The sequence below is a fragment of the Alnus glutinosa genome, chromosome 6 (assembly GCF_958979055.1).
Source record: "Alnus glutinosa chromosome 6, dhAlnGlut1.1, whole genome shotgun sequence".
In the NCBI taxonomy this organism is placed as follows: Eukaryota; Viridiplantae; Streptophyta; class Magnoliopsida; order Fagales; family Betulaceae; genus Alnus; species Alnus glutinosa.
The window spans coordinates 3,964,279-3,976,046 of record NC_084891.1 but is presented as its reverse complement, the minus strand read 5'-3'; the positions used below and the strand labels follow the sequence as shown (position 1 = coordinate 3,976,046).

Sequence of the window (11,768 nt, the reverse complement as noted above, 5' to 3'; positions counted from 1 at the left end):
TTCTAGCGAGCATCGCGAAACTTTATTAATGATTTGGATTGAATGCTGATGGTATATTATACGATCAGCCTCCATCAAGGAGGCACCAAAGAAACCTACTCCCTAATATAATATGATGAACAGCACTTCGAGAAGTTAATTGTGATTCTCTTTGTTCCTGACAGTGCATGTATGGGTTCACCATTCATTGCAGATACACCAATAAACATAACCAAGATGGTAAACTGCATAACATTGTCCACGAGAGAGAGAGAGAGCTCAAAAGATGTATCATTCACATGATAATGGCTTCAATTATCAAAAGATCTAAAAGAATAAAATTTTAGTTAGCATACAACAAAGAAACAAAGCTTTCACACGTGGAAATTGGATGTCAATAAGGTCAAAACAGAGGAGCGGATCCATAATGACATAGAAGTCAAAGCTGTAAGATATCCATATACAATGTCTGGTCACAAGCTTCGTAGTTTACTAATCTGCACCAACAACAATACCAGCCCCTCGCACAAGCTGCTCGGTCAAAGCAGAAAGCCGTGCAACTTCCGATTTAACAACCTCCGGTAAACATTCACTATGATCAACCACACCTATTCTAATATCAGAGCCATTTTGAGGGAAGACACTTACATCACTATCAGCATCAAGGCTAAGGCTAGCTTTATTCATAAGTTCTCGGCTCATATCGGCAAGTTTGTGGAGAGCACAAGTTGCAGCTTCAACTTCCAGTTGAGCTGCCTCAAGTTGAAGCTTCTCAATTGCCAAGTCCCCAATACTTATATCACCTATTCTCTGTTGTGCCAAAGCGTAAAGCTTCCTTAGATCATTAGCATCTTCTTTCATTTCTTCCTTCATCTTTTTTAGTTCTTTCTCCTTCCCATCTAATCTCCCACGAACAGTTCTGAGCTCCTGGTCTTTGATTGTTAGAGCCCTCTCTACAGCTAGTAATTCCATTTCTTTCATTCTTAAGCTTTCTATGGTCAACTTCAGCTCAGTCTCAAGTTGTCTTTTCTGCATGCTGAACTCATCCTTAGGTGTCTCCAATAGTTGCTTGAGTGAAGTGTGGCCCATGTTTTCAAATGCTCCCATTGCGTTAGAGTTTTCATCCTTGATGGAGAAGACCAGTTTATTTGTAAGCTCTACAATCCGTTCAGCCACAGTTTCAGCTTCAGAGAAGTTCAGCTTTGCATCATTTAACTCGTCTTGCATCATCTGAACATCTTCGTCTTTCTCCTTTAGCATAGTTGTGGCCTGGATAAGTTGATCCTCTCTACTGTTCAAAAGCATCTTTAACTCTCCAATTTCCTCATTTAGATCCTCCAACTTCGTTCTCGCATTTAAGAGTTCCAAGTCTTTCTCCTCCAAGATAAGCTGGAGTGCAGCCTGCTCAGATTTCAAATGCTGGATTTCTAGCTTAGTATCCACCGACTCTGACTCTTTAACCTGAAGAATTTTTTGCATCTCTTCAAATTCTTTGTTTTTTCGCTCAAGCTCTCTCTGAAGAAACGACATCTCCAGGATTGCCTGCTGCAGAGAAGATCTCTCTTTCTTCAACTCCTCCTGCAACTCCTCCATTAGCTCTTTCTCCATGGATAAGTCCCGTTCAAGCTCCTTATTTCGAGCCTCTGCAACCCTAAGCTTCACTCTCTCAGTCTCTACTTCTATTTGGGCATCCTTCAAACTCGCCATGTAAGAGATAACACTTTTCTTCTGTTCTTCAAGTTCTGCTAGTTGCTTTTCCAGCTGCACCTCTTGTTCTTCCATTTTCTCTCGAGAGGATGCCAGAGATTTCTGAGAAGAAACCAACTCAGACCTCACGTCAGCAAGAAGCTTTTTTACTCTTCTGAAATCCTCAAGAGTTTCATTTGTTTCCCTTGCATGTTGGGATGCTTCTTCAGCCAGCTTCTTCAGTTCTTCCTGTGCTAATAACCATTCCATTGTCCGCTTCTCTAAATTGGCCTCTGCAACATTTAACTTCTCTTCTTCAAGTTTCCTCAGTGTCATAGAAACTTCAAGTTCTTCTTCTTTCTCCTGGAAAGCTTTCCGGAGTTCTTGAAGCTCATCTTCTTGTTTTCGCATGATTTCATTGGCTTCATTTAAGAGCTGAGCTTTAGATTTCAGTTCAGAATCAGTCATGGCAGCTTCTTCACTCTTCTTCACCAGTTCATTTCTCATTTTTTTCATTTCGTCTTCTTTCAAAGATAGTGAAGATAGGGCAGCTGCAGTCTCCTCGTTGCTCTCCTTGAGTTGAAGCTTTAAATCTCCTATCTGTCTGGCTTGAGAAGCTAAACTAAGATTAGCTTGCTTCAGCTCTTCTCCTAATTGTTCATGCTTACAGCAAGCAGCAGCAATTTCTTCTTCACGTTGCTTCAACTCCTCCTTTGCACGGTTTAATTCATTGTGCTCCAACAAGACTATCCTTTCAGCATCCTGTAGATCTTCTTCCTTTTTATTCAAGGATGCCAATGCAGCGAGAAGATCAGACTCCAAGGTCTCAAGGTTAAGCCCCAGCTGAGCATCTTCGGAGAGATGAGAATCTCTGCTCATCTGTTCTTCCAGTTTCTGTGTCTGCGCAAACAATCTCTCAAGAAGAACCTTTGCAGGTTCAGTCGCCCCATTATCATTAATGCTCAACTTCCTGTTATTTAAGGCTGACCTGATGACCTTCAAGGAGCAGCCACGTCTTTTTGACGTTTTCATAAAAGCTAGTTTCTCCTGCTTCTTGTTGAGCCTCAAGGAGCATAACTGCAAAAAACATTACACAACAATAAATATTTGCTCATAAACATGGAAGACAGTGAAGATACATGAAAAATGAATAATTAATAAGTCAAAAATCATATTTAGATTTTGTGACAATCTCAAATGTCCATGCTTAGGGGCAAAATGTTTTGCTGAGAAGCTCATGAAATCATTTGAAATTTCAAATTCTGTGGAGAGCACGCAAGTATTAAGTTTAGTTTTATCTACAATTTACCAAAGTTTTGTCCAAATATTGGCCAATTTCGTCAAAAAATATTTCAAAGTCTTTGAAGGGAGTAGACAGAATCCTGTCAACTTGTCAAGTGTCACCAAAATCTATTTACTAGAAGTATGAATGCAATGGGCAAGAAACAAAATCATATAATGGTTTCGTTCTTATAATTTAGAAACCTTTCAAAAATGAGCTAAAAAGGCATTAAGGAGCACGGACCATTCGATGGTTAAATGGGGTTCTTCAAGCATTATCGGAGAACCAGATTTATCTCCCAGGAGCCTTCGTTAATGATTCATCTTTACTGTTGTCCAAGAGCTCCACCTCCTTTTGCTCAATAACTTTTGATTTTGAACAAGCCAAGCAAGTCACCAGATTTCATAGTCTACATTTCCCATTGTTTGTTTATATCTTCTTATTTTATTCCCCAGTTCTTCTTTTCTTATGATTTTTCCTTTTCTCGGTAACCAAACTAGAGTTAACATTATCCAAAAATCAGAATCTTTAAAAATAAAAACCCAATAATAGATTATCATTAAACCAGGAAATAAACATTCACAAAAACACAGAGAGAGAGAGAAGAGAGAGAGAGAGAGTGGTACCTTGGAGCGAAGGTGACAAGAGGTGGTGGGAAGATTGGGGCGAAGAGCGGCAGAGAACGCCATGGCCCACCTCTGGGGTGCACATCCGTGCACCCTCCAACTATGATCTACTCTTTTCTCTGATGAACCGCTCACCCTTTCAAACCAATCTCACCCAACATATATATTTACACCAACAGAAACAACAGGTTATCGGAGAGAGGGAAAGAGAGATTATGGTGAGAAGAAAAGGGAGGGAGGGCTTGTGAGTGGAGAAAGGGATCGAAGGGAAAAGAACCGAAGGAAAGGCTCACGTTAGCCACGACCGCAAGTTTCCTTTTCGTTTTAATTTTGTAAATATTTATTAAAGAAATAGGCTAAATTGCGCCGCCGACCTTGTGGGAACTGAAACTTAAGCCTTCCTTGTCAAAGAGGGGAAACAAAAAGTTACAAAATGGATAAAGATACTGTTGTACTTGGAGTCATGAGATCTGCTGGCTGCGAGACCACGAATGGTTGGTGCTGGCCACTCATGTCCTGCCACCTGTCAATGTCTCTCGGGGCATATCGTCCAAGAAGAATGCTACTCTTTATACTCATTTCACACCGGTTGAAATGACGTGTTTTAAGTGGACTTTCATGTCAGTCACTTAAAACAAAACAAAAAAAGTTACTTAAAACGTGTTATATTAGCCAACATTTTTATACATATCTTATATATCTCTTTTTCTAAATCAACCATTAGATATGTATGATCTACAAGGACCAATCGTTTTTCTTCTTTCATTTACGTTTACAATTTCTATACAATTCATGTACAACTTCTAAACGTATTATATCTCTTATTATTTTATTTGTTTTTTTAAAAAAAACAAACAAATAAATCACTAGGATGGGTGGGACAGAAGGATTACATGGGTGTACAACCTATCATTTTTCAAAAAAAAAAAAGAAAAAATTAGTTGCTATATAGCATTTATGGATGATGCCAAATCAAATGTATAACAACAAAATCAACTTGGGCTAATGACCATCTTTAGTTTTGGCGTATTTTAATGAGAGAAATTATTGTTGTACAACTCTAACTTAAAATATATCATTGGATATTTAAGACTTACATGCATAAAAACAAATTCAATGATTGGTTTGAAAAAAAAAAAAAAAAGTTGTACAAGAGTTATACAATAATCACTACTCTTTTAAAAAAATGCATGTGAGGATTTAAAATGAGAAAAATATTTTTTAAAAAAAAAAACTGAACTAACAGTCGTTTATGAAATAGTCCTATAAAGTAACAAGCGTGCTAAACTCATAACTCAAACTACCAAGGTATGCCAAAAGGGCCACTTTTTAATTATTATACTCCTATAATACCCTTTATTTTCTTAAAAACTAAAGTAAAAAATTTATAATAAAAAAATAAAAATAAAAAAACTAAACTATTTTTTAAAACAAAAAAAAAAATGATAAATACAAAATCAGTCCTTGTGGTTAGCCTAAATTACAATTATTCACAATGAAAAAAAAAAATAATTCAGAGGTCTTTAGAGTCGATCAAAATAACAATTTAGTCCTTACTGCCAAATTCTGGCAAAACACTTTATGGGTTCCGTTAGTGTCAACGTCGGTACCAATAAAATGATGATATGTGTCACTCTTAGTAAAAAAATATAAATATATTTAAAATATACATTTATAAAACTAAATAGAAAAGGAAAAAAAAAAAAAAAAAAGGGATGTTGGGCAGCCACCTCTAGGAGTGGCTCGTAGGCACCCTTGTCCTTTTTTCTTTCTTTTCTTTTTATTTTTTTTTTGTTTAAACAAAATCATAATTTTTTAGTTTTTTATAAAAAAAAAATTCATAATTTTTTAGTTTTATAAATATATTTTTTTTAATATATTTATGTTTTTTATTATAAGTGACACGAGTTATTATTTTATTGACGCTAACGTGGCACCTAACAGAATTCGTCAATTATTTGAATGAAATTTAACTCCAGTGACTAAATTGTTTTTTAAGCATACCCAAGAGACGTCTTAATTCGCTTTAATATGACATTGAGTTATTTGTAATTTAGACCAACCATATGAATTGATTTTGAATTTATCCATATTTTTAATATATTTATACTTTTTTTATTAAGAGTGACACATGTCATCATTTTATTGGTGTTGATATGGACACTAACGGAATCCGTTAAGTGTTTTGACGGAATTTGACTGCAGAGACTAAATTGTTATTTTTGGCATACCTGAGGACCTCTGAATTATTTTTACCGTAGGGAGCAATTTGTAATTTAGGCCAACTACACTGAATGATCACCTCCTTGGTTCTTTTTTTGTTGTTTAAAAAAAATAGGTTAGTTTAGTTTTTTATTTTATTAATTTTTTATTTTAGCTTTTAAGAGAATAAGAGTATTATAAAAATATAATAAAAAGCTGCATTTTAACACACCTTTATAGTTTGATGTATCACTTTAGCACATTTGTCACTTCATAGGGCTATTTCAAAAACTATTGTTAGTTCATGGGACTTTTTTATATTTTATCCATTTAAAATACACGTAAGAATCATATGCTATAAGGACACATGTCAGTTTAATTGATCATATCTAGGCATTAGCTTTGATGCTTTAGAACAAGACAGTCATCTTATGATATATTTGTGTCACTTGTTTCCTTAGGATAACCATCAAATAGTTATGGTAGACTGTAACTAGGTGCTACAACTAGTTTTGCTAGCAACTTTTTTTCGAGCATAACTCCATCAATGAAGATTCTTACCGAGGTTGTGGAAAGGACCCGTTGAAAAAAATAAGGGAACTTAGAGGAAAAATATGAAGAAAAAATAGAATTGGAACTTCAAGGCTTGATCATAGTGACGATATCTTTATAACGTATTTTGTTCCATTTCTAAGTGTTAAAGAATTTGACAAAATAATTCTCAAGATACAATGAGTAAAAATGTACCAGAATATATTGTTTCTCTCCATCAAGCTATTCTCTCTATTCTCCTACATATGATGTGTGTCTTTGCATATGACCGAAGTATCATATTTATAGTGATTTTGGACACGGACACATCTAATTTGATTCAATGGTCACAAATCGAAACCACCAAATCCACATTAGGTCATCTTAAATATCAAACCAATCAAAATATTCAAATTTCTTTGAGTTCGCATTTGAAATGGCTAGCTTTCTTATCCATCACTCAATTTATTATTAGGTGAGGAGAATTCCTTATAAACTAGTTAACTTCTCTATACTTAACCAATTTGAGACAACTTTTCTCCTTGTATTTCAAAATTTTGGATCGACTTTGAAAGATGTAAATGTTTCAATTAAATACGATTACAAAATAGCTGACTTCTATGTACCTAATATTTAAGTGATTTCAAACGACACATTTTTCTATGTGGGTGGGTTTGGGCTCGTTTGGATGTGCAATTTATTTGAAAAATATTAAAAATTGTGAATACCGAGATAATTTGTTTTTGAAATTATGTTTGAATGGTTTAGAAAACCTGAAACAAAATTAGAAAAAATTGAATAAAATCTAAATAGAATTTGAATTCTAAAAAACAGTATTTGAAAAATAATTATCACCGAAACATGCCCTTAGGTATTTATTTGCGTCTATCCATATATTGGACTTTTTTGGTCTTTTTACCATTATAATTTGCACAACTACTGGGCCTTTTTTTCTTATATATATATATAGTTGCCTATTGTCAAAGTATTGGGCTTTTCTTTGAAAAGTCGTATACTTATATGGATCACTTTCTGGCCCAAAGAAAACGAGCCGCGTTGCTCAAAGTCAAATATTGTCAACTAATAACTAATACTAAAACTATAGTGCTCTTAATTTAATAACAATGGTACTCATAAATAATGCCCTTTTTCTGTAATTAATTATTTTTTTATTTGGTAAGTATTAATTATTTTTTAAACTGAGTTACCAAACAGATTCTAGGATATTCTGCTTGACACTATCTTGAGAAAGCCGCTATCTCCATCTCAATCATCTAACTAACTTTTAGTAAATTTATTAAACAATGGGCCATATATTATACCCATTTGCACAAGTGGCTCAATGTCCATTTAATGTAGCCGTTTAAAAAATGTTTGATTTTTTTTTTTTTTTTTTTTTTTTAAAAAAAAAGTAATGTTATATATTATCGGAATTGTCATGTCAGTATTGTAAAATACTTATGTGATAAAAATGTAATTTCTAACATTATTTATAAAAATTAACGATTTTATAATACAACTAATAAAAATACGATTAAAAAAAATAAATGTTTGCTAAAATTACAATTTGACCTGTAAAATTATACATTTTTAAAAATGCACCCACTGAGCCCTTTGCCTCCTTTTTAAACCGTTGTTTTTTCAAACAACATTTCAAACATGACATTTTTTGCGATTATGTTTAAAAACGTGTCGCGAGCTAAACACATCCTCAATCCTATAAACATATTGAAATACATTTGTTGCCCCTCATATGTAAGTACTAAAAACATGAAGAGAGAGAGAGAGAGAGAGAGAGAGAGAATCTTAATCTTAACTAGTTTTATAAGCTCAACCTTACAGAATGGGGCCCGAAGTAAGGCTTTTGTAACTAGAGAAGATAATATAATAGAGTGGATAAAACAAAAATATGATTAGAATTTAGGCAAGATTAGGAAGGGAGATAGGCTAATCATTATTTCATGGAATGAAGTTGCTGGCCATCACAATATTTAAAAGTAAACATCATGCACTTACATACGTACGTGGTCCGAATCTTAAAAGGATCTAACTTCATATCATCAACCACAAAATTCAAAGGCACCACTTGCGAAAAGGAGGAGAGAGAGAGAGAGAGAGAAATATATTAAATAAGATTTAGATAAGATAACATCGATTAAAACAAGACTCTTCCTCAAGAAACACAAAAGTGAAGTTTTAGAGTATATTATGTCGGGTTAATTGTATCACTGGTTCTTGGGGTTGGCTTAAATTACGAATCACTCTATGTGGTACTATAATTACAAATCACCCCCCTGAACCCGTTTTCCGTCCACCAAGTAAACAGAGTCCGTTAGTAGATTACAATACAAATGATATTTAAATGTTGTCTCACTATTTATATGGCGTGGCAAACTAACGGATTCTGTTAACTTGATGAACGAAAAACGGGTTTAGGAAGTGATTCGTAATTATAATTTACCATAAGGACCCTCCATAAACTTTTTGTGCCACAGAAAGTGGTTCGTAATTTAAGCCAATCTTAGAGACTAGTGATGCAATTAATGTCATTGAAAATGAAAAGAGAACTAAATTTAGCATCTTCTCAAAGTTTTTTTTTTTTTTTTCTTTCTATTATTACATGTGCTCATCACATGTAATATGTTAGATTTTATTAAAATAAATAAATTTATTTTATAATTTGGTATTTCAAATAATTTTATTAAAATAAGTTTTAGGAAAGATTCTCCTTTTGTTTTACTTAAAAAGCCTTGCATCTCATCAATTGCTATTCAAAATGTGGGAGGAAAATCCAAAATTTTGATGCGTATGGAATTGGAAATGCTCCTTTAGTCCCACATTGATTAGAAATTGTGAAGTCAAACACCTATATGTATACCCTTCTCACTCTAATTATAACTTGATTGACGGAGAGAGAGATTGGCGCCTAATAGCGGCAATGCCGCCGCGTCGCGCGCATGTGTAATGGACTTTGACTACTATGAGGCGCACTTTGCAAATTCCATACAAATATTTTGTACATTTTGCTCATTCTTATTTCAAGGGTGTTTTGTTATTCCCGGTGCTATTCCGAAGTAATGTTGATCGTGAATCGGGTTTCATTGTATCATGGAAAATATTTCATCAAATTTTTGTAGTACTTTAGAAAGAGCATGAAATACATTTTTAAGATATCGTTGTTTAGATCGAGCATTGAGTCTATTGCCAACATGTCTTCCTATTTTTCCCGGTTTGAATGACTATTCTTCAACATAATATAATTATAATTCAATCTTATTGATTTTCATCACGTGGCTCATGATAAACACTACGTGTTGTACGTCACATTTCTATCATATAGTTTGTTAAATTATCACTTATAACAAAAGCTTAAGTTGATATGAATAGATGAATTTAATCGCCTAATTTATATTCTAACACTCTCTTTACATATAGGCTCAAAATTCAATCAACAATTAAGACCTAATACATAGAATATTTAATTGAAATTGTAGGGTGAATTATGTAGTTAGGGTTCGAATTAGTGACCTATGCTCTCTGATACCATTTTAAATAACCACTTATCCTCAAAATTTATGAGACCATGGGTCAAGAGATGACCATAGAGTTCTTCTAATGACATGGGGTCAATTCGAGTGGTGATAGAAGTCATCAAGGAATCGAATTCAGCAAGAAGTCCAGCCAAAATGTAAGATATATACCACTTCAAAATCATTAAGTGGTTGGTCGATCAAACCCAATGTTTCTACAAAACTCTTCAGTCTTTGGAAATAATAAATAATAGATAAGTTGTCTTTCTTTGGAATGATGAGCTGATATTGTAATTGCATTATGTAAGCCCAAGAATGAGAAGAAAACATCTTCTCAAGTGCTAAGCATACCTCACGAGAAGTAGAGAAGCCTACTACTTGGGGGAGGATGCTTTCGGAAAGGGAGGATATAATAGTGCTAATGATTGTCTCTTCCTATTGAAGTCAGTGTATTTTTACTCACTAAGTCGTGTACTTACACTTTATTTTTTTCACCCGTAAAACATTCGTGTATAATAGTTGTTGAGCCCTTTGATGATGGATATTGGGGACCCGGATAGGAGGCCAACTTTGAATTGCCTTGCTAAGTTGATATTTGAGGAGTTGAACCCACTCTTAAGTTGAGAATTGTGGCATGATTTTGATGACATACTTCATGATCATTTTTTGGGTTTCCTTTGGAAGTACTATTAGTCTTATGGTAACCCTTTGATGGAACAATATATTTGTTTATCTTAGACTATGGTTACCTATTTGAGGCTTGGTCTATTATAATTTGGTCGGGACTTGTTGATCGGTCAGAAATTGAGATTTTTTATGCTTATCTTTATGTCATGATGCAATTGTTGTTACTGTGCGAAATAACGATGAATCATACGGAATTGAGAAGAGAGATCAATAGAAAATCAAGACACAGATTTACGTGGTTTGGCATAGTACCTACGTTTGTATAATTATGATTTTCATATAAGTACACTATGATGTAACCCTAAATAATGATTGAATAGTAAAATATGAGCACTACGTTTACTATACTTCTCTCCACTCTGACAACTAGCCAACTATACTACTATTTCAGTATTACTCTATATGTCTGAGAGAATATGAGTCACTTGTTACAACAATCTCCACCTTGCACAAGTTAGTATTCACATCTTCAAAGATAATCAAGTATTGGGCCCCCACTTGGAACTGATGGGTTGAGGATGCCGTCCTCTAACCTGGTTAGTTTCTTGGGATGAGTGTTTAGACGCGTCTGTTCCATTTCCGGTATGCGTGACACTTTTGAAAATGTAAAAAAACTCACAAGCGAGGGAGAGTTGAGTCAATGTGGAAGAGACTCACAAGTGAGAAGGAGATTATTGAGTGCACTTGTGAGGTGTCTCACATTGCTAAGATGTAAGAAGAGTGAGTCGTTTTGTAGTTGCTCTGGTATTGTTGTTATTGTGGACATTATATTTGTTATCATAATATACTAAAAAAGTCCTTCCTTGTAAGCTCTCTGACATGGGCTCAAGATCTCTAGATAATTGAAGGATATTTTGTGTTCGATGTCCATCACAATTGTGATTAAAATCAATGTCTATCTGATATATTCTTCATCGTTATCTGATTGATGCATGATGTTAGGCTTTATCTCTCTGTTTCCCTTGATGTTGTTGCTTGACAATATCTTATACATTTGGATCAAACTGTGTCTTAATATATATATTTATATATATATATGGCTCACTGTAAATATTATCCGACATGATTTATGTTTTTTTTTTTTTTTTTTTTAAATTTTTATTTCAATTTAAAATAATCAGAATACTCTAATTAATTAATTTAAATCCTACTAGAAAAGTTTTTTCAAAATTTGAGAAAGATAGGCGTGGACACGTATGGTATGATCGATACACTTAACTTTTTCTTTGACTTTGCGTGAAGATC

At 34.0% G+C, this 11,768-nt stretch overlaps 1 protein-coding gene across 2 annotated transcripts; it reads right to left on the bottom strand.

The window, feature by feature from the left end:
* Positions 1–253: 253 nt before the first annotated feature.
* On the bottom strand, positions 254–3,927 carry LOC133870840 (uncharacterized). 2 transcript variants are annotated; one of them, XM_062308079.1, is made up of 3 exons: positions 3,574–3,927; positions 3,191–3,443; positions 254–2,742 (listed from the first exon to the last, which is right to left on the bottom strand). In XM_062308079.1, exons 2-3 carry the CDS (start codon positions 3,191–3,193, stop codon positions 472–474), a joined length of 2,274 nt encoding a protein of 757 aa, XP_062164063.1. In that variant the 5' UTR covers positions 3,194–3,443; positions 3,574–3,927; the 3' UTR covers positions 254–471. The 2 variants fall into 2 exon arrangements, with proteins under 2 accessions (XP_062164063.1, XP_062164062.1); XM_062308078.1 differs by lacking the exon at positions 3,191–3,443.
* Between the last annotated feature and the right edge of the window lie 7,841 nt (positions 3,928–11,768).